Raw genomic sequence first — 23,377 nt, 5'->3', positions numbered from 1 at the left:
AGTTTAATGCTAGCTAGCAACTTACCTTGCCTTCTACTGAATTCGTGTAACAGGCAGACTCCTCGTGGAGTGCAATGAGAGGCAGGTGGTTAGAGCGTTGGACTCGTTAACTGTAAGGTTGCAAGATTGGATCCCCCGAGCTGACAAGGTGAAAATCTGTCGTTCTGCCCCTGAACAAGGCAGTTAACCCACCGTTCCTAGGCCGTCATTGAAAATAAGAATGTGTTCTTAACTGACTTGCCTAGTTAAATAAAGGCATTAATTAATAAAAAAAATTAATCTGCAAAATCGCCGCCCAAAAATACAGATTTCCGATTGTTATGAAAACTTGAAATCTGCCATTCCGATTAATTGGTTAACCTCTAATACCTAGTCAGTAGTACAACTGAATGCCTTCAACTGAAATGTGTCTCCGCATATAACCCAACCCCTCTGAATCAGAGATAGCCTCAATGGCCCTGCCCATGCTGTCACAGACTCTATAATGGCACAGATACAAAGATGAGTCATCTATACAGTGGGGAGAACAAGTATTTGATACACTGCTGATTTTGCAGGTTTTCTTACTTACAAAGCATGTAGAGGTCTGTAATTTTTATCATAGGTACACTTCAACTATGAGAGACAGAATCTAAAACAAAAAATCCAGAAAATCACATTGTATGATTTTTAAGTAATTCATTTGCATTTTATTGCATGACATAAGTATTTGATCACCTACCAACCAGTAAGAATTCCGGCTCTCACAGACCTGTTAGTTTTTCTTTAAGAAGCCCTCTTGTTCTCCACTATACCTGTATTAACTATACCTGTTTGAACTTGTTACCTGTATAAAAGACATCTGTCCACACACTCAATCAAACAGACTCCAACCTTCCACAATGGCCAAGACCAGAGAGCTGTGTAAGGACATCAGGGTTCAATTGTAGACCTGCACAAGGCTGGGATGGGCTACAGGACAATAGGCAAGCAGCTTGGTTTGAAGGCAACAACTGTTGGCTCAATTATTAGAAAATGGAAGAAGTTCAAGATGACGGTCAATCACCCTCTGTCTGGGGCTCCATACAAGATCTCACCTCGTGGGGCATCAATGATCATGAGGAAGGTGAGGGATCAGAGCAGAACTACACGGCAGGACCTGGTCATTGACCTGAAGAGAGCTGGGACCACAGTCTCAAAGAAAACCATTAGTAACACACTACGCCGTCATGTATTAAAATCCTGCAATGCAAGGGCCCCCTGCTCAAGCCAGTGCATGTCCAGGCCCGTCTGATGTTTGCCAATGACCATCTGGATGATCCAGGGGAGGAATGGGAGAAGGTCATGTGGTCCGATGAGACAAAAATAGAGCTTTTTGGTCTAAACTCCACTCGCCGTGTTTGGAGGAAGAAGAAGGATGAGTACAACCCCAAGAACACCATCCCAACCGTGAAGCATGGAGGTGGAAACATCATTCTTTGGGGATGCTTTTCTGCAAACTGGACAGGACGACTGCACCGTATTGAGGGGAGGATGGATGGAGCCATGTATCGTGAGATCTTGGCCAATAGCCTCCTTCCCTCAGTAAGAGCATTGAAGATGGGTCGTGGCTGGGTCTTCCAGCATGACAACAACCCGAAACACACAGCCAGGGCAACTAAGGAGTGGCTCCGTAAGAAGCATCTCAAGGTCCTGGAGTGGCCTAGCCAGTCTCCAGACCTGAACCCAATAGAAAATCTTTGGAGGGAGCTGAAAGTCCGTATTGCCCAGCGACAGCCCCGAAACCTGAAGGATCTGGAGAAGGTCTGTATGGAGGAGTGGGCCAAAATCCCTGCTGCAATGTGTGCAAACCTGGTCAAGAACTACAGGAAACGTATGATCTCTGTAATTGCAAACAAAGGTTCCTGTACCAAAAATTAAGTTCTGCTTTTCTGATGTATCAAATACTTATGCCATCCAATAAAATGCAAATTAATTACTTAAAAATCATACAATGTGATTTTCTGGATTTTTGTTTTAGATTCCGTCCCTCACAGTTGAAGTGTACCTATGATAAAAATTAGAGACCTCTACATGCTTTGTAAGTAGGAAAACCTGCAAAATCGGCAGTGTATCAAATACTTGTTCTCCCCACTGTATATCTCTATTGACTAGAATGGTCCCACCTGATCTTGCCTCCTCCCGTATATCTTCCATCTTCGAGGACATGTATTTATATTATCAGAGCTGTCACTCTTAATATTTTGTCATTATAATAGACAATCTTTGGTTAACCAGAATTGGGTCTTGGTCAGTTTTTGGATTGTATGCAATAATTCCCCTGATTACTTAGCTATCTTGCACAAAGACACAATATCATATTCGAACCAGATTCTTGATTTACTGCATTTCCTAGTATTTCATCGTTGAAAACAATAAGATGCATGGAACATAATCAATCTATGAATAGTATATCAAGCAGTTATGCGAAGTGTTACCTTATCTAGAATTCTAAAACTGTCAACAGGGTGTAGCGTTGAGCATTGACAGTAGCTAAACTAACCACCTCTTTTCCCCCAATCACTTTCTCAGGTGAAGGACATCTCACTGGAGGCCACAGGAGCTTTGTGAAGCCAGCGGGACACAATACATGGAGAGATGACCAACCAATCAGTTTTGATGAGGGGAGTGGAACCTCAACTCAGCACATTATCGTGATAGAGGTTAGTGTAATAGTATTACATCAAATGTACAGTACATCAAATGTGGCCAGTTTATTTCAGAAAGGCTCTGCCATTGGGGAGCTTGCAAGACTTCCCTATGACATTGTTATCCAATTCAACACATGACCAGTAGTAACCTCTTCCGTTCTTGTGTCAGTCTGCAGATACAGAGGCTGCAGGTCCTGGTGTCAAGCAGGAGAAGTCTGAAGGAGAGGAGGACCCGCGGCACAGCAGAAACATCCAGACTGAAGTGGCTGGAATGCCCCCTGTAGCCACGGAGGTCTCCACCTCCGTCCAAGTGCCGCCCAGGACCCGAGGTAACATTACGGAGGTCAGTGGAACGCCGAACGCCATCCTCAAGCCAGAGACAGACACCGAGACGTTAACTGTAACACACAGGCTCTTACACACAGGATCTGACCACAGATCAGACCCAGAGAGACTAGGGCTGGGGAGACTTAGCCGTCTTCCTGCTCCTGGCTCAGAGTATTTAGCAGTATTTCACCAGAGCCAGAGGATGGTTCATTCGCATGGAGAAAGTGATGGTGACGCGTTAAACACTGGCGGTGAGGATCCGTCTTGTTCTTACGCTACAGAGATGGACCCTGGCAACATATCCTTGGGATTAGAGACACAGACTGATCTGTCTAGAGGGGACTGGAACCGGTACAGTAGTAGTGTATACTCTGAAGGGTGCCTAGATAAGAAAGGGGAGGTTATAGTCGTAGATGAGGTGACTGTGAAAGTGGAGGGCAACGCTCCTCCCACATGGAATGCAGATAGCCACCTAGGAGACGGACACTCACAGGGCAGAGATTTCTTAGATAACAGGGAAAGCTTAGACACAAATCTAAATGTCACAACCCAGTCCCCTTTACACGCGTTTAGGGAAAGCGACTTAGAAGGCCCCACCGATGTTGACACTAATTCACACGGCCGCATCCTTTTCGATCAGGTATTGAACTCAAACGACAGGGCTAGAGCCCAGGCTCGGGGAGGAGGAGCCACATCAGGCAATAGTAAAGAGAAGCGGTTCCTCTGCATGTTCTGTAACAAAAGCTTCAGCTGCTCCCAGAATGTGGAGATACACCAGAGGGTCCACACAGGAGAGAAACCCTTCAGCTGTACCCAGTGTCATATGCGCTTTGCCCAGGCTGGCCACCTGAAGAGGCACCAAATGGTCCACACAGGGGAGAAACCCTACAGCTGTCCCCAGTGTGAGAAGAGGTTCTCCCGGCAGGACCAGCTGAAGAGCCACCTGAATGTCCACACAGGAGAAAGACTGTTTGCATACAAACGCATTGCGGGAAGAGGTTCTCAGAGAGGCTCTACCTCAGGATACACCAGCAGAAAAAACAATCCACTCTAGAACATAGAAAATAACCATTCCACTCAATAGCTTCTGACCTTTAGATCAAACCCTGCATTAACAACAAATAGGAATTTACAGTAGAAAAAAATCCACAGATGTATTTGGAATAACAAGAGTAACAGATTTCAGTGTTGGATATTCCTGGGTAGAATATTGTGTGATATACAGTGGGGTCAGAAATGATTGACACACTTGATAAAGATGAGCAATAGTGACTTTGTAAAATAAAACTTACATACTGAGCTATATTGTATGCAATTAAAAAAAAATCTAAATATAATTTATATATTATTTTATACTAATAAAATTGCTCAGTGAAAAATATTAACGAGTAATACTTTTTTTTCCAAAAGGTAGGGTTCAAAAGGATTATCACAGCTAAAGATTCTTATAGATAAAGTAGTCAAAAGTTTGATATTTGGTCCCCTATACCTAGCACTCAATGTCTAAATCAAACTTGTTGGATGCATTTGCAGTTTTGGTTGTGTTTCAGATTATTTTGTGCCCACTAGAAATGAAAGGTAAATAACCTTTTACTGCAGTGGGCTAAATCAGGGTCACACAGTGTTTGTAGGTAATCTTAAGCAAATCTATTTTGAAACAAAAGTATTCTCCTCACACACATGGTTATGGGCTTACAAAAATAAGACACTTGTACCATGTCTGATATAGAGTTGAAATGTATAAATGTTTGGCTTTGCATCACAAGATTATACTTTATATACATCAAAGAGGACTGAAATATATCAAAACCGTTTGAAATAGAAACACCGGAATTGACTTTTTTTTTTAAAGAATGTCTATTAATAATATTCCACCCATGAGGTAACTAGAGGGCGATTTGGTCAGTTGACTGCAGAAATGAAGCATTTTGTCCCATATTCATAGCATGCCATGACTACATCAAGCTTGTGACTCTACAAATTTGTTGGATGCATTCGCTGTTTGTTTTGGTTGTGTTTCAGATTTTGTGCCGACGATAAATGAATAGTAAATAATGTATTGTGTCATTTTGGAGTCACTTTTATTGTAAATCACAATAGAATATGTTTCTAAACACTTATACATTCATCTGGATGCTACCACGATTACGGATAATCCAAAATTAATCGTGAATGATGATGAGTGAGAAAGATACAGAGGGTCAAAGACCCCCAAGACATGCTCACCTCCTCTATTATTGGTAATGGTAAGAGGTTAGCATGAATGGGGTTATGATCTTTGACCCTCTATCTTTCTCACTCATCATCATTCACGATTAATTTAGGATTATCCGTAATCGTGGTAGCATCCACATTAATGTTGAAGTGTTTAGAAACATAATCTATTGTTATTTACAATATAAGTGAATCCAAAATGACACTACATTATTTACCATTTATATTGGGCACAAACTAAATATTTTCACTTTTAATGAGAAAATTAATGCAGTTTATCAAGTTCATGCAGATTTTTAGTTGAGACGTGTATGTGTGGTTTTCATATGGTGTGTTGAGATTTAAAAACATGTTTAATAAATACAAAATGGGATTTTTCATTCTAAGATTTTAATTGAGACTCTTTAATATACATCACATCTGGACCCCTATCCACAAAGCATCTCAGAGTAGAAAAGGGGTCATAAATGCTGAGAAGAGAGACATTTTACTCCTACTCTAATGGGTAAAAATAAAAGCTATGCATGAAGCACTTTAAGTTATTAGAGTCCCACCTAGTCGACCGATATTTAGAAAACCTAATTGTCCTAATTGTCAGTTAACAGCAGGTGTCTTGATAATAGAAAAAGGTAAAGAATCCGTGGTTTCTTTGACGTGGTTCTTTGGCATGTAATGGCTGTGCTCAATGCAATGGCACTTATAAATGTAGATCCTTCAAACAGGGAAATCGATCCCAATCAAAGGTGTTATTACGTGCTCCACTAAGGCAGTTATTTATCTTATAACTTGTTCTTGTGGTAAACAATATGTGGGTAAAACAAAGCACGAATTAAAAGTACGTATCTCAGAGCATCGTAGCACAATTAGGTGTAAAAACTTTACTTACCCAGTTGCGGCCCACTTCTTGGAGGCAGGCCACTCGATTTCATTTCTGCGTTATATTGGCATCGAACATGTCACCCTCCCTAGGAGAGGGGGTGACCTTGATAATTTATTGTTAATATGAGAGGCTGCCTGGATATTTAACTTAAAGACCCTTGTTCCCTTCGATCTCAACGTAGACTTTGATCTGAAGCCATTCTTGTGATTATTGTGACTTTGCCATTGTAATTGTTTGTAAGCTTGTGTAGTCTAAGAGGGATTTATGATCATATGCTATCCATTTGTTGTTTGTATGCTGTTCTTTGTATGCCATTTTTATATTTAATAATTAACAAATGATATTAGGCCACTCTTGGCCATGATTACAGACACCTGTGTCTTTTGACACTACACAAACGAGTCATCTCGCAGTGTTTGTGATTATACCCTGATGAAGACAGCTTGGCTGTCGAAACGTTTGTAATTACATTTTTTCATCTGAGCTCCTAGAGTGTGCGGCTCACTTTTATTTTCAAGTTTTCTACTCCGCTAGCCAGCACCTCGCCTAAATAGGTGTGCGTTTATTTTTCTTCTAGATTCTTTGGCGTGGTTAAAATAATGTTTTTATATTTCTATATGATCAATTCATAAATAATCTAGACCTACAGTACCATTCAAAAGTTTCGACACACCTACCCATTCAAGGGTTTTTCTTTATTTGTACTATTTTCTACATTGTAGAATAATAGTGAAGACATCAAAACTATGAAATACACATATGTAGTAACCAAAAAAGTGTTAAACAAATCAAAATATATTTTATTTGAGATTCTTCAAAGTAGCCAAACTTTGCTTTGACAACTTTGCACACTCTTGGCATTCTCTCAACCAGCTTCATGAGGTATTCACCTGGAATGCTTGAAGGAGTTCCCACATATGCTGAGCACTTGTTGGCTGCTTTTCCTTCACTCTGTGGTCCAATTAATCCCAAACTATCTCAATTGGGTTGAGGTCTGGTGATTGTGGAGGTCAGGTCATCTGATGCAGCACTTCATCACTCTCCTTCTTGGTCACACAGCTTGGAGGTGTGTTTTGGGTCATTGTCCTGTTGAAAAAAAAATCATAGTCCCACAAGCGCAAACCAGATGGGATAGAGTATCACTGCAGAATGTTTTGGTAGCCATGCTGGTTAAGTGTGCCTTGAATTCTAAATAAGTCACCATCACACCTCCTCCATGCTTCATGGTGGGAACCACACATGTGCAGATCATCCATTCACCTACTCTGTATCTCACAAAGACACAGTGGTTGGAACCAAAAATCTCAAATTTGGACATCAGACCAAAGGACAGATTTCCACCGGTCTAATGTCCATTGCTCGTGTTTTTTGGCCCAAGCAAGTCTCTTCTTCTTATCGGTGTCCTTTAGTAGTGGTTTCTTTGCAGCAGTTAGACCATGAAGGCCTGATTCACGCAGTCTTCTCTGAACAGTTGATGTTGAGATGTGTCTGTTACTTGAACTCTGTGAATAATTTATTTGGGCTGCAATCTGAGGTGCAGATAATTACTGATTTCTGACTCTAATGAACTTATCCTCTGCAGCAGAGGTAACTCTGGGTCTTCCTTTCCTGTGGCGGTCCTCATGAGAGCCAGTTTCATCATAGCACTTGATGGTTTTTGCGACTGCACTTGAAGAAATTTTAAAAGTTCCTGAAATGATCCATATGGACTGACCTTCATGTCTTAAAGTAATGATGGACTGTTGTTTCTCTTTGCTTATTTGAGCTGTTCTTGCCATAATATGGACTTGGTCTTTTACCAAATAGGGCTATCTTCTGTATACCACCCCTACCTTACCAAAACACATCTGATTGGCTCAAATGCATTAAGAAGGAAATACCTTCCACATATTAACATTAAACAAGGCACACCTGTTAATGTAAATGCATTTCAGGTGACTACCTCATGAAGCTGGTTGAGAGAATGCCAAGAGTGTGCAAAGCTGTCATCAAGGCAAAGGGTGGCTACTTTGAAGAATCTCAATTATAAAATCTATTTGGATTTCTTAAACACTTTTTTGGTTACTACATAAGTCCATATGTGTTATTTCATAGTTTTGATGTCTTCACTATTATTCTACAATGTAGAAAATAGTACAAATAAAGAAAAACCCTTGACTGAGTAGGTGTGTCCAAACTTTTCACTGGTACTGTACATGCAACAGTATCTCTTACGCTTTTGACAATGATTTCACATGAGGCCTTTTTTCACAATATATACATTCTTATAACTGCTAGGCTAATAAATAAACTTGTTTTTCTTTCAATTATTTAATTACCTACAGTACAGTCATGTTATATCTTTGGCGCGCAATATCACATTCTTAAAAATTATGCCTAAATTGGGCATTTCTATATGGGCAATTGAAGGCATCTCGGGCTTATGTTAACTTTGATTGTGTTCAATAAAAATGATAGACCTTCTAAAAGTTGTATGCAACATTATCGGCAAGTGCCTTGATGACTACTGTGCCAAAGCGATTTAGAGTTGTTAAACGGGAGTGGCAAGGATGTTGATATAAAGGTTATTACCCAAAACTGTGCTTTTAACAACCAGCAGAATTGATTAAAATGTTATGCATGCTAACATATTAGGCAAGCATTACAAATAAGAAAAGTTCTCGTGTTAAGCGAAAATTTTCAAACATTTTACCATTGCAACATTTGAACTCCCACAGCAGTAGAAATCCACTTTTTAGAGATGAAAAAACGGCGACCAGATCTTACTCTTGATGTTGCACAACGATTTAAGTCAATAAGTCATTGTTTGCAGTATTTTCGGATTTTTGGATGAATGAAGTGCCCAATGTAAACTGCCTGTTACTCAGGCCCAGAAGCTAGGATATGCATGGTAGTATTGGATAGAAAACACTCTAAAGTTTCCAAAACTGTTAAAATAATGTCTGTGAGTATAACAGAACTGATATGGCAGGCGAAAACCTGAGGAAGATCCATCCAGGAAGTGGGATATTTTTGATGTGGGTACTTTTCTATTGAATGCCGATACAGTATCTGTTGGGTTAGGACCCATGTTGCAGTTCCTATGGCTTCCACTAGATGTCAACAGTCTTTAGACATTGTTTCAGGCTTGTATTCTGAAAAACAAGGAAGAATGAGACCATTTTCTATGCAGAATGAACCAGAGCTGTTTTGCACGCGTGACCGATTGCTCGCCGTTCATTGTTTTTCCTTTCTATTGAAGACCCTATTGTCCGATTGAAATATTATCGATTATTTAGACAATAGACAACCTGATGATTAATTATAAACATTGTTTGACATGTTCCAACGAACTTTACCGGTACTATTTGGATGTATTCATCTGCACGTCGTAACCGCCTTTGAGCCAGTGGATTGCTGAACAAAACGTGCCAACAAAACAGAGATTTTGAGACATAATGAACATTTATTGTGTAACGTGGACTCTTGTGACTGCAAACATATGAAGACCATCAAAGGTAAGTGATTAATTTTATCGCTATACAAATGTTTGTATGCTTTTGTAAGCAGGGCGCTGTTCTCAGATAATCGCATGGTATGTATTCGCTGTAAAGCCTTTTTGAAATCTGACACAGCAGCTCGATTATCAACCAGGTGGAAATCCCCACACCCAATTCGTGAATATGTATAAGTAGCCTTTATCATTCTTTGGAGGTGGAACCTAAACCTGCATTTCCTCTCTAGGACAGGAAATTATGTTGAAATAGTGGCGGCAACTTCCTCTGGAGGGGGGGGTCCTTTGATGTACAGTCACATTCACCGTAACCTCTTCCCCAGGCTATTGCTCACAGCACATAAGAGGAAGTGTCTGGGGACGAGATTACATCACGGTAGTTGTCTGAGTCAGAGAGGAAGAGGTGACATGAGAGGATTTACTCCGCCCAAAATCTGTACACGTTTGGGGTTTGAACTGGTTCAGGGAACAGAACCGAAAAACGGAAAATGACAACATTTTTTGAGGAACAGAATAAGCATACACCCAACAACAGTGCTTTATAACCAATATACACTTTCTTAATAAATATACCTACACACTAATAAACATCTACTGTACATGTCAAAATAGTTTAGTCAGGTTTGTCTGATGATGACTTTTGACCTATCATAGCTGACTTATTTGTACCCACAACAACATATTTATGTCCACCATGATGTGTTTAACAACAAGGAAGTCATTCTGTAACAACAATGAAGTCATTCTGTAACTACAGTATAGGACTCAAACATAGTAGGGATGGGTCAACACTCCATGTTGAAAGTCTGTTTATTATCTGTGTGTACGTACCTGAGGGAGTGTATGTCTGTGTAATCTGTATCACCTGTCTATTCCAGGAGGAGGAGGGTCCAGAGGTGCTGCTGGTGAAGGAGGAGGGGTGTGAGGAGGGTCTGGGGAACCCTGAGGGGACCATGGTCATGGAGGACAACCAGACTACTCCTACTCCTGGACCGACAGAGGATTCAGCTGAGCAGTACAGGACCACACACAATCTCACTGAGGTGAGCCCACTGTAAACTATTGTCTGTATCCACAGTGTCTTAGAGTAGGAGTACTGATCAACACTCCTTCTCTGAGACTCTTTGTGGATACGGGACCAGGTCTTGATTAATTTTGTCTTAAGTGTGGGACCATGTCTTTGAATTATCAAACCGTTAAATGGGTAGTTGGAGATTTTGGCAATGAAGACTGGAACACTTCCATTCTTTGCGCTAAGCTAGTTAGCATTAATGGATGCAGATACATAATAATGGTATCCACGAGTTCATCGGACTCTGGGGAAGTATAAGAGTGTCTGCTAGATGACTACAATTTAAATGTAGATAAAAGGCATTGCCAAAATCCCGAACTATCCCTTTAAAGAGTGTCAAGTAATCAAATCAACTAACACTTTTGTGTAGTATGAAATCAACATGTTTGCATTGTACTCATAGCAATGCCTCATTGCCCAATTAGAAGATGCTCCATAGCGGGGTGCTGATATCAGATTTCTTGATCTCACTCTGCATCTCTCACAGTCAGTAGACATGGAGGATGGGAAGCCTGATCTGCTGCTGGTCAAACAAGAGACAATAGAAGACAGACCAGAGAGCATTGATCTGCTGAGTGGACTACAGATGGAAGAGCAAGGTAAGGGAGGCATACATATACAGAACATAATATAGAGAGATATTCTAGAGAGATGGCGCCGACAGAGATGGTCGCCTCGCTTCATGTTCTTAGGAAACTATGCAGTATTTCGTTTTTTTTATGTATTATTTCTTACATTGTTACCCTAGGAAATCTTAAGTCTTATTACGTACAGCCGGGAAGAACTATTGGATATAAGAGTAACATCCACTTACCAACATTATGAACAGGAATACGACTTTCCCGAACCGGATCCTCTGTTTGGACCACCACCCAGGACAATGGATTTAATCCCAGTAGCCGAACCAAAACAATGGCACCGCAGATGGAGCGGCCTCCTGGTCAGGCTCCGTAGATGTGTACATCGCTCACCGCTCCCGAGTATACTACTCGCCAATGTCCAGTCTCTTGACAACAAGGTATACGAAATTCGAGCAAGGGTTGCCTTCCAGAGAGACATTAGAGATTGTAACATTCTCTGTTTCACGGAAACCTGGCTCACTCAGGATATGTTATCAGAGTCGGTACAGCCATCCGGTTTCTTCACGCATCGCACCGACAGAAACAAACATCTCTCTGGCAAGAAGAATGGCAGGGGTATATGCCTTATGATTAACGATTTGTGGTGTAATCATAACAACATACAGGAACTCAAGTCCTTTTGTTCACCTGACCTAGAATTACTTACAATCAATGCCGACCGCATTATCTACCAAGAGAATTCTCTTCGATTATAATCACAGCCGTGTATATCCCCCCCAAGCAGACACCTCGACGGCCCTGAAAGAACTTCAATGGACTCTATGTAAACTGGAAAACATATATCCTGAGCCTGCATTTATTGTAGCTGGGGATTTTAACAAAGCTAATCTGAAAACAAGGCTCCCTAAATTTTATCAGCATATCGATTGCGCGACTCGAGCTGGAAACATACTGGATCATTGCTACTCCAACTTCCGCGACGCATACAAAGCCCTCCCCTGCCCTCCTTTCGGCAAATCTGACCACAACTCCATTTTGTTGTTCCCTGCCTATAGACAGAAACTAAAACAGGAAACACCCGTGCTCAGATCTGTTCAACGCTGGTCTGACCAATCTGATTCCACGCTTCAAGATTGCTTCGATCACGTGGACGGGGATATTTTACTGATAGCCGGACAGACAACAACATTGATGTATACGCTGACTCGGTTAGCGAGTTTATTAGCAAGTGCATAAAATGCAAATTAATTACTTAAAAATCATACAATGTGATTTTCTGGATTTTTGTTTTAGATTCCGTCTCTCACGGTTGAAGTGTACCTATGATAAAAATTACAGACCTCTACATGCTTTGTAAGTAGGAAACCCTGCTGATTTTGCAGGTTATCAAATACTTGTTCTCCCCACTGTATGTATATACTGTACTCTATACCATCTACTGCATCTTGCCTATGCCACACGGCCATCACTCATCCATATATTTATATGTACATATTCTTATTCATCCCTTTACACTTGTGTGTATAAGGTAGCTGTTGTGAAATTGTTAGATTACTTAGATAGATATTAGATATTACTGCACTGTCGGAACTAGAAGCACAAGCATTTCATTACACTCGTATTAACATCTGCTAACCATGTGTATGTGACCAATACATTTTATTTTATTTGATATATATACTTCAATGGGAATAGTGATGCACCTGGCTATTATTTTCTCTTCATTCATAAAATGAAATCAATACAATTTACACTCAGTGACAAGTTTATCTAGTACTGGGTCGGACTGCCCTTTGCCTCCAGAACAGCCGGAATTCTTTGAGGAGTGGATTCTACAAGATGTGGTATTCAAACGTTGCTCAATTTGTATCAAGGGACCTAACGTGTGCCAAGAAAACATTCCCCACACCATTACACCACCGCCACCAGCCTGTACTGTTGATTCAGGCAGGATGGGGACATGGACTCATGCTGCTTACACCAAATCCTGACTCTGCCATCAGCATGACGCAACAGGACCCGGGATTTGTCGGACCAGGCAATGTTTATCTACTCCTCAATTGTCCAGTGTTGGTAATCGCATGCCCCACTGGAGCCACTTCTTCTTGTTTTTAGCTGATATGAGTGAAACCAAGTGAGGTCGGCTGCTGCAATAGCCCAACCGTGACAAGGACTGACGAGTTGTGAGTTGCACGTTTCTTGCCATTCTCCTTCTACCGCTCTTATCAACGTGTTGTTTTCGGCCACAGGACTTCCACTGACTGGATGTTTTTTGTTTGTTGGACCATTCTTGGTAAACCCTAGACACTGTCTTGCGTGAAAAGCCCAAGAGGCTGGCTACTTCTGCGATACTGGAACAGGCGCACCTGGCACCGACACTCATACCACGCTCAAAGTTGCTTAGGTCACTCATTTGCCCCTTTTTTTTCTCCCCCTTTTCGTGATGTCCAATTGGTAGTTAGAGTCTTGTCCCATCTCCCCTACGGACTCGGGAGAGGCGAAGGTTGAGAGCCATGCATCCTCCGAAACACGACCCGCTTAACCCGGAAGCCAGCCAAACCAATGCGTCGGCGGAAACACTGTACAACTGGCGACCAAAGTCAGCGTGCATGTGCCCGCCACAAGGAGTCGCTAGAGCGGGCGGGACTGAGACAGGTAATGGTGGGACTGAACGTAGTTATGTAGAGCACCTCAAGATAAAAACTTAATATTCAATATCGGCAAGTTAGACTAAATATTAGCACTACACAATCTGGTGGGTGATAACCTTCAATCTGGATAATAACACAAAATAAATCTTAAGACTAGAGACATTTATCAACAAATATTACAAAAACAAGCTACACCCAAACATGACGGAGAGTAAGAAGGAAACCGATTTCAAAACGAAAACGTGACTCTTCTACAGACAGACGATTTAATATTTTCACCACCGGGAATGGTAATGGTCGAAACCGATCTGTTAAAATCAATAAATGACAAACTGGGTATACTTGAATTACTCAGAAAGGATATTAAAGAGTTGAAGGCAAGCCTCGAGATGAGTGATGGAAAAAGCTGCGACATTGGAGAAGGAAACAAACAAGCTAAAAGTGACAGTCAATAAGATTGAAACCGAAGTGAATTAACTTAAAAAGGAGAACACCGTTCTGAGAGAAGCCTTACTTGAATTACATGTCTTATTTATTTATTGTCCTATCATGGTGGAACGGTTTTAAAATAAATAATACATTTTATTTATTTATTGTCCTATCATGGTGGAACGGTTTTAAAATAAATAATACATTTTATTTATTTATTGTCCTATCATGGTGGAACGGTTTTAAAATAAATAATACATTTTATTTATTTATTGTCCTATCATGGTGGAACGGTTTTAAAATAAATAATACATTTTATTTATTTATTGTCCTATCATGGTGGAACGGTTTTAAAATAAATAATAAATAAATAATACATTTAATTTATTTATTGTCCTATCATGGGGAACTACATTTTTTAAATAAATTATATATCCTATATTGATGGAACGGTCCACAACCCTATACCCTGGACACCCACCTGAATGACCCAGATACTAAGGAGAAGTCACTCATTGTTTTATGGGCCTGCTGTAAGCAGTCTGTATGCAGCCAAAATGTGGTCTGAGATCTAGAGCAGCACTGCCCCCTCAAGATTCTGAGCCTGCTTTGGCAGGGTTGGTCCTGCAAAACCAAAGCCCCCTAAAGGGAGAGCATACTATACAAGGAAATTCTCAAAGCTGCTAATGAGAACCTTAACGACCTTGTACCTTGCCGGTGGGGATTCCAGTGGGGTGCCCCCACCCAGGCAGTGGCAGTGCTGGCAACACTAGCTGCAGTAATGGCAACACCCATGGGGAGGGGGTCATACTCGGACATTCAGAGGGGGGGTATATTATTGTGGCCCCGGTGGCACAAAATCAAAAGTCTGACTACATGGAGATGTTTGGGAATATGGTTAATACGGGGGACCGTGTTGTGGGTGTTTCAGGGAAAAGGTGTACATTTGACCTCAATCATCTAGGACGTGACAATAGTTAATAAACTCTCTCCATTTCTGCCCATTTTTTTGCACAATCTTGCAGGCCTTCTCATACAGCTGCAACTGTATATGCATTCGTAAAACAAGACCTTTCTTGAGTTGGGCTTTGGGATGGTGCAACTGTTGAGAATGTGAGCCTATGGTTGTGTGGGGGGGAAAGTTTGAGTGTGTATGAGTGTGTGAGTGTATGTGCATATCCCACAACTGCTGCGAATGAGAAAAAGATGTTAGGGACAATATAGGATGATTCACATTAATTGTTTGCTAATATAATAATTTCTTGTAATAATGTAATTTTGGTAATGGTGAGACTGGTGAGAGGTAAAATTCTTTGCATTCGGATGACAGGCATTGGGATGACAACCCAATTCGGCATGAGGAGGGCAATAGCGGGTGGAATAGTGGGGACCAATTGGAGGTTTACTTAATAGCAATGCAAATATCATGGTACAGCTATATAGACACTCAGTCATCATGTTACTTTTTAATGGTACGTTTACAAACATATATTTTGATAAATAGAATTGAAAGTTGTCTCATTATAGTAAGTGGTGAAATAAGTATAGCCAGTTACAATTGTAATGCCTAGCAGATAATAAGAAAAGACGATCAGTATTTACCTGTCTAAAAGAGAAGGAATATAATATCTATTGTTTACAGGAAACTCATTCAACAATTTTAGATGACGTTTTGTGGAAAAAGGACTGGGGGGGGGTGAGATATATTTATCCCATGGGCAAAGAAATTCAAAAGGGGCGATGGTTTTAATTAACAGTAATTTTGATCCAAATGTGCAAATTGTCCAAACTGATCATCAAGGTAGATGGATTATTTTAAATATGTTATTGGACAATAAACAGATATGGCTTATTAACCTATACGGTCCAAGTAATGATGATCCAAGCGTCTTTGAAAATATATATAAGAATTTATCAACTCTACGAGCAGCACTAGACTCTATTATTATGGTGGGAGATTTTAATACGGTCTTATTTCTCTATGGATCGGAAAGGATGTATGTGGGCCCTGTATTAAAGAACATACATGGTTAAAGAAAAGTGTGATAAATAAAAACATATACCAATTTCGTTTAAGGACCAAAAAACTGACAGCTGTGCCATATAAATTGCAAAATAGTAGGGAAGAGATTTTCGATGTACCCATTCCATGGCACATGGTTTTTGAATTCATACGCAAAACAACACCGGATTCAAAACTTCAATTTTTTCAATTTAAATTACAATACAAAATTCTTGCAACCAATAGAATGTTATATATATGGGGGATACAATCTTCCCAACTCTGCAGATTTTGCTGTGAGGAGGCAGAGTCATTAGATCATTTATTTTGGTCTTGTCCATATGTAGCTCATTTTTGGTCACAGGTCCAGGAATGGCTGAAGAATTACAACATTTGCCTAGAACTAATGCTGCAGATAGCAATACTGGGTGATTTGAAAAGCCATAGTCAATCAATCAATAATATAATTATTTTAGCAAAAATATATATTTTTAATTTACAATCTGTAGAAGCTATGAGAATAGAAAGGTTCAGTACTTTTCTGAAGCATCACAGCACAGTTGAAAAATATATGGCAAATAGAAATCCAAAATGGATGATATTGAGAGATAGATGGGAGGGGTTGAATGAAGCTGAAGGGTGGGACTAATAACAAGATAACCAATGTAAAACATAGGGGTCTGTAAAATGTATATAGGTTCAGAAATTTTATGAAATAGCTATAGTTACAAATAGAAATCAAACTGGAAATAGAGGAAGGACTAAAAACAAACAAAATAGATTGTGTCTGTAAAATGTGTATAAGATGTAGAAACTGAAGGTAGAAGCGTAAGTGTTTATTAGTTTACTCCTATTGGGGGAAGGGTGGTAGGGTTTGCGGGGAATAATAAAGGTATTTTCTTTCAAAAAGTATGTATATCTATATAGGTATGTGTGTGTATGTATTTATATGTATATGTATGCATACGTGTATGTATAAGGATATATATTTACCCAAAAAATATGGGGGAATAGAAATGATGCAGACAATTACATTGATGGAAGCAGCAATCTTTCCTCAATATTAAGCTGATCCACCCCTTAAAAGGTTGCTAGAGCGCGATGGGACAAGGGTGGCCAAACCCTCCACTAACCCGGACAACGCTGAGCCAATTGTAAGCTGCCTTGTGCGCCACCTACTGACCCGGGATTGAACCCGGGTCTGTAGTGATGCCTCAAGCACTGCGATGCAATGTCTTACACCGCTGCGCCACTAGGGAGGCCCCCGTTTTGCCCATTCTAACGTTCAATCAAACAGTAACTGAATGCATCTATGCCTGTTTGCTTGCTTTATATAGCAAGCCACATCCATGTAAATCACTCTCTGTAGGAGCAAACAATTTTCGTGGGGGGGTGTACCTAATAAACACACATTATAATGTATGACCTTGACCAGGTAATTGACAAAAAAATAAGTAATAAAGTTCTCTCTGCCATGTTTGTAAAATCTATTTTGTAACCTCTTCCTGCAGGTGGTTGGCTGGAGGCTAACAGAGGAGACTGGGCGAACATCTTGGATGCCCAGACCCAGATGAGTGCAGCCAAGGGCCCAGGGTACGACATCACCGAGCAGGCCAGGACCAGAGGCGACATAGTGAAGGTCAATGGATGGGACAGCGTCCTCAACTATGGGCTGGGGAACAACACTGTTAACCACAACCAGAAACAGAGAGTGGAACACAAAACAACATCCGAACTTAGTCTCCATAAAAGACTGGCTGAGACCAGGGCGAGACGTAGATTTGGTCTGCAGGGACAGGGCGGTGTCCATATGCAACTGGAGAGAACAGACACATACTCGGCTAGCAATGCTCCCTCCTGCTCCTATAGTTGTGATTCAGAGAGACAGGTGGCGCCTCAGGTTGACCCCCTAACAGATTCTTCCTTTAGCCTGCCTTCTATAGGATCTATCAACTGGAACATGGACCCTGCGATAACACAGACACTACCTGGCCTTCATCCTCCTCACACTCTCCTAATGTTAAACCAGACCTCAGACAATGCCAGTGCATCAACCCTAAATGGCAACACAAGCCCATTGACAAATGACAGTAGTAGTGACGCTATCAGCAGATCTGGTGGCAAAGAGAAGCGCTTCCCTTGTTCATTCTGTGGGAAAGTCTTCCGTTTGCCTAAACAGGTGGAGATCCACCAGAGGATGCACACCGGGGAAAAACCGTTTGGCTGCCACCTGTGCCGGGCCAAATTCTCCCACTCGTCCAGCCTGAAGAGGCACCAGAGGGTTCACACAGGGGTGAAACCCTTCAGCTGTACCCAGTGTCAGACGTGCTTTGCTCAGGCTGGTCATCTGAAGAGGCACCAGAGGGTCCACACGGGAGAGAGGCCGTTCACCTGTACGCACTGCGGGAAGAGGTTCTCAGAGAAGAGCTACCTCAGGATACACCAGCAGAAAATGCACAGGGCCCATGTATAGAGTATTGTGACATGTAGTTAGTTTGTTTGTAGTTAATTCTGTTGGTTTTGGATGTAGTGGTGAACTGAGGAAAGAGTATGATTAAATAGATGATATGTTACGCCTGCTCCCGCTTCTCCTCTCTGGCGTTTGAGGGCACCAGGCTGCCCATCATTACGCACACTTGTCACCATCATTACGCACATCAGCAATTGCTGGACTCACCTGGACTCTTACCTTGTTGATTGCCCCTCCTATATCTGTCTGTTCCTCGGTTAGATCCCTATGTCAGCATTACTGTCCGTGTTTCATTAAATGTTCACTCCTTGTACTTGCTTCTCGTCTCCAGTGTCTGTCCTCACAGAATGCTGACACCCATATTTGAAACATCAGGGAGGTTTTTGTTTTACTGATAACATCGGGTCCGGGTGACGCTGCTGTAGGAACCAGGGGTGCCTCAGCAGGCTCGTTGGGCTTCCATGCCTTAGCTGGCTCGAGAGGTTTCCTTGCCTCTGTTGGTTCGGCAGGCGCCCATCCCACATCATGCCTCAGTCAGCTCGTTGGGCTCCCTCGCCTCAGCCAGGTCGCCCGGCGCCCATTTCTCGGCCGGCCCGTCAGGACTCATCTGGACTCCATTACTTTGTTGATTGCCCCTCTTAAATCTGTCTGTTCCTCTGTTAGATCCCTGTGTCAGCATAATTGTCATTTTTGTTTTCCCCTGTTTTCCCCAGACGCTGTCTGTATTCTGTTCCTGTCCGTGTTTCATTAAATGTTCACTCCTTGTACTTGCTTCTCATCTCCAGCGTCTGTCCTCACGATATGGTGATGGTTGGTGTGATGGTGTCTGTAAAAATGCTTCACTGATGAAGAGTGACAACCTTTAGGTTGATACGGGTGTTTTATAGTGAGATACGGATGGTGCCTTAATTCATGTTTACTTGACATGAAGTGGTGAAGATGTGTGTAATGTAATGTTGAACCTTTTCCAAAGTATTTTTAAATACATTTTAATCAAAGCAAGGGTACAAGATTTACAGAAAATGTAAAGTGTTACCATAGTGAGAAAAGTTGTTATACATGTTATGTTTGTGCAATAAAAGTAATGTACTTAAGTTATGGGTACATGACCATTTTGTTGAAATTAAATACAAAATTGACTCTGTGCTGACTGACCCGGTTATTTTTGTTTTTTTAGAAGTTGTGTAGAGTATGCCCAGTATTACCATTACAAGGTTCCATCATACTTTTCTTATTTGCTGTGAAGTCCTTTTTTATTTAATTTTTTTTTGAATCTATAGCATTATTTAGGATATAAGCTTATACTCAACAAAAATAAGAAACTATTCTGATGCCAAGATCAATGATATAAAGAATGATGGATAAAAACTGGAGTACTTTAATTAAATGAAATTATGGGCAGAAAGACAGAATCAGATGGTTTATTCATCACAAAACTATTTGAATGATTACTTCATTAGCAAAGTGGGCAAACCTAGGCAGGAAATGGCAACAACGAAAAGTGAGCCATCATATTCATACATTAAAAAAATAAAATAATGAAAGAAGCTTTGTAAAGTTATTGTGGGAGAAATGGAAAAAATATTGTTACCAGGGCAGCGCAATGCCGTCGGAGGTATGCCAAATAAAAATGTGTTTCACTTTTTCAAACAGCCCATTAAAATTTTGCAACGGGGCTATACATTTGGGTGATGTTTTTTTCTCGTCTGAGTAGCGTCGTTTCATTGCCCAAAATAAAATTAAACCATCACGTGTTCAGCGAAATAGCAACACAATGTCATATCACATTAGCCCTTACCGCCGCAGGCTGATCCCGCCCTGGTTTACATTATTATTATTTTTACCTGAATTAGGGCCAGGCTAGTTACCATAATTTTCTCACATTGCCATTGACAGTTTTTTCTATTGTCTCTTTTTGGTCCATTTAGATTGTTAATGTAGATTGTATACAATTTTTTTTTTTAAATGTTATGTTTTACTGTGACTTGTTGTAGGCTCCTAAGTGGACCATAAGGTTAAAAACCAAACCAAATTAAGAAAACGAAACTAAAAAACATTTAATAAAATACATTTAAAATTAAGTAACTCCACCAGAGTTTCTCTTTTGGGTCACTTTTGCCGGTCCTGTCATATATATATATATATGTAAACATTCATACACATAGCTCATATATTATACAGCGCCAAGCCAAACCGCCTGACTCAAGTCATCTTACTTACCCCTGCTAAAACAGGAACCAGCTCACTCACCCAGCAATAAAACTACCCCCCCTCAGCTCTGTTGTCTTACCACCCCAGGAAACAAAGACATTCCATCGCAAGAACACATATACCCAGCCATAAAACTGACCCCCTCTGTTCTCTTCTTTCACGACCCCCTCTGCTCTCCTGTATCAGATTTCCAGACACACAAATATCTCCTTGTATAAACACACATCTCACCCCCCTCTACTGGTCGGGTGCTCAGAACAAGACTCTGCTGTGCACCAATGGGGCTCCTGCTCTGGCTAGAGCAGGTCCGCCTCCAACCCTTCGGGACCAGTCAGAAGACCAACACGACAAGACTCCACCTACATATTCCATGTATAAAATCTGCTGTGACCAATGTCTAGGTCCCTTTTTCACCTGACTCACTTAATGAGTTATATGAACTAGGTCCGTGCACGTAAAACTGCAGGACAAGATATCTTTTGACTCATTAAAACTGCCTTTTGTTACAACTGAAATCCACTCTGTCCAGCGTCCGTGATTTGGTCTCAACTCTCCAGTATTTGAACATCAACAGTCCCAAGCCCGGAGTGTTGGAATTGTGACATAAAAAAAACAAGAATCAACAGAAGAAAGTTCATTTGTAGTACATTATTCTTCTCTCCTACAGCGTCCATCAGAATTACATACACATGGCCAATTATGCAAATTAGGTGAAGGCGCCATTTAGCGACTTCTAGGACAGCCAATAGCTACTTTCCTTACTGAGGAGTTGGCAACACTGTCCGTATGTAGCCAAAAGTAGCTGCTGCTCATCCTGTTTTGCTCGAAAATTGATAAATGGTTAAAAAAAAGTAAGACGTCCATAGAGACACATACCAGCTCTACTAGTAGTACTGCTACTACAAGTAGTACTACACCTGCACCTATGACACAACTTGTTTTGCTTCCACGAGCACATCCAATGCTAGCATCAGTAATTCTACATTTGTTGCTAGACCAGCTAGCATGGTGTTAGAGTTGCGTCAATTCGAATCTGGTATCAGGATAAATATGAAAATGAGTCACCGATTGTATACGATGTATTTTTTATTAGCTAAGCAATAAGTGGTAAATGCAATTTTCGTATATCCGGTTCTCTGTCCCACCTCGCAGGGCAAACAGAGAACTGACTTGTTCCTGACAAAGGTATTATAATATACTCTGATGACAGAAGTAGTTCCTGCTTCCGAGCCGGCCTGTCAGAGTAGAGACTGGGCGTGGTTTAGACTCACCCAGCCTATCGTTGATTGTTGGCGCAGAGGCTGGTCCCAGCCCCCTAAGCGCTACAGTTGATAGATGTAACTGTTGCTGTGAAGAATATCTATGCGTTCATGCTCGATACCGTTATCTCGCACCTGGCTCCTGTTATCTAACAAAAGACCGTTTGTTCTCGCAACACTACGTTCTGAATGTGCCCCCCCAACTCATTGCACAGTTCCTGTCTTCATGTTATTCTGTATTTTTCCATCATGAGAAAGGCCCATGGCCCTGAAAATGTTAACAATGTCTCAAGTCAGCTATGTTGCATAACACAAGCCAACAGCAGATAATATTCAATCACATATTTATTTTTTATTTATTTTTTATTTTTTATTTTACCTTTATTTAACCAGGTAGGCAAGTTGAGAACAAGTTCTCATTTACAATTGCGACCTGGCCAAGATAAAGCAAAGCAGTTCGACAGATAAAACGACACAGAGTTACACATGGAGTAAAAACAAACATACAGTCAATAATGCAGTATAAACAAGTCTATATACAATGTGAGCAAATGAGGTGAGAAGGGAGGTAAAGGCAAAAAAAGGCCATGATGGCAAAGTAAATACAATATAGCAAGTAAAATACTGGAATGGTAGTTTTGCAATGGAAGAATGTGCAAAGTAGAAATAAAAAAATAATGGGGTGCAAAGGAGCAAAATAAATAAATAAATACAAATTAAATACAGTTGGGAAAGAGGTAGTTGTTTGGGCTAAATTTTAGGTGGGCTATGTACAGGTGCAGTAATCTGTGAGCTGCTCTGACAGTTGGTGCTTAAAGCTAGTGAGGGAGATAAGTGTTTCCAGTTTCAGAGATTTTTGTAGTTCGTTCCAGTCATTGGCAGCAGAGAACTGGAAGGAGAGGCGGCCAAAGAAAGAATTGGTCTTGGGGGTGACTAGAGAGATATACCTGCTGGAGCGTGTGCTACAGGTGGGAGATGCTATGGTGACCAGCGAGCTGAGATAAGGGGGGACTTTACCTAGCAGGGTCTTGTAGATGACATGGAGCCAGTGGGTTTGGCGACGAGTATGAAGCGAGGGCCAGCCAACGAGAGCGTACAGGTCGCAATGGTGGGTAGTAT

The 23,377-nt window shown here is 41.0% G+C and overlaps 2 protein-coding genes across 12 annotated transcripts in view; one reads left to right on the top strand and one right to left on the bottom strand.

Moving 5' to 3' along the window:
• The window catches only part of LOC109901195 (gastrula zinc finger protein XlCGF48.2-like), a 37,950-nt gene extending 18,018 nt beyond the window's left edge, over positions 1–19,932 (top strand). For both annotated transcript variants that reach the window (XM_031836585.1, XM_020497247.2), the window contains exons 2-6: positions 2,551–2,681; positions 2,839–3,012; positions 10,462–10,626; positions 11,143–11,254; positions 17,830–19,932. In XM_031836585.1, the coding sequence (XP_031692445.1) occupies positions 2,551–2,681; positions 2,839–3,012; positions 10,462–10,626; positions 11,143–11,254; positions 17,830–18,791 (1,544 nt within the window). In that variant the 3' untranslated portion in view covers positions 18,792–19,932. The remainder of the gene's footprint in view (positions 1–2,550; positions 2,682–2,838; positions 3,013–10,461; positions 10,627–11,142; positions 11,255–17,829) is intronic.
• Positions 1–23,377, bottom strand: part of LOC109901251 (zinc finger protein 583-like) — an 880,650-nt gene that overhangs the window by 633,357 nt on the left and 223,916 nt on the right. The gene's annotated exons all lie outside the window — the stretch shown is intronic.

Source organism: Oncorhynchus kisutch, linkage group LG12, assembly GCF_002021735.2.
Source record: "Oncorhynchus kisutch isolate 150728-3 linkage group LG12, Okis_V2, whole genome shotgun sequence".
Taxonomy (NCBI): domain Eukaryota; kingdom Metazoa; phylum Chordata; class Actinopteri; order Salmoniformes; family Salmonidae; genus Oncorhynchus; species Oncorhynchus kisutch.
Note: the sequence above shows the minus strand (reverse complement) of the source record. Positions and strands in the feature narration are given on the sequence as shown.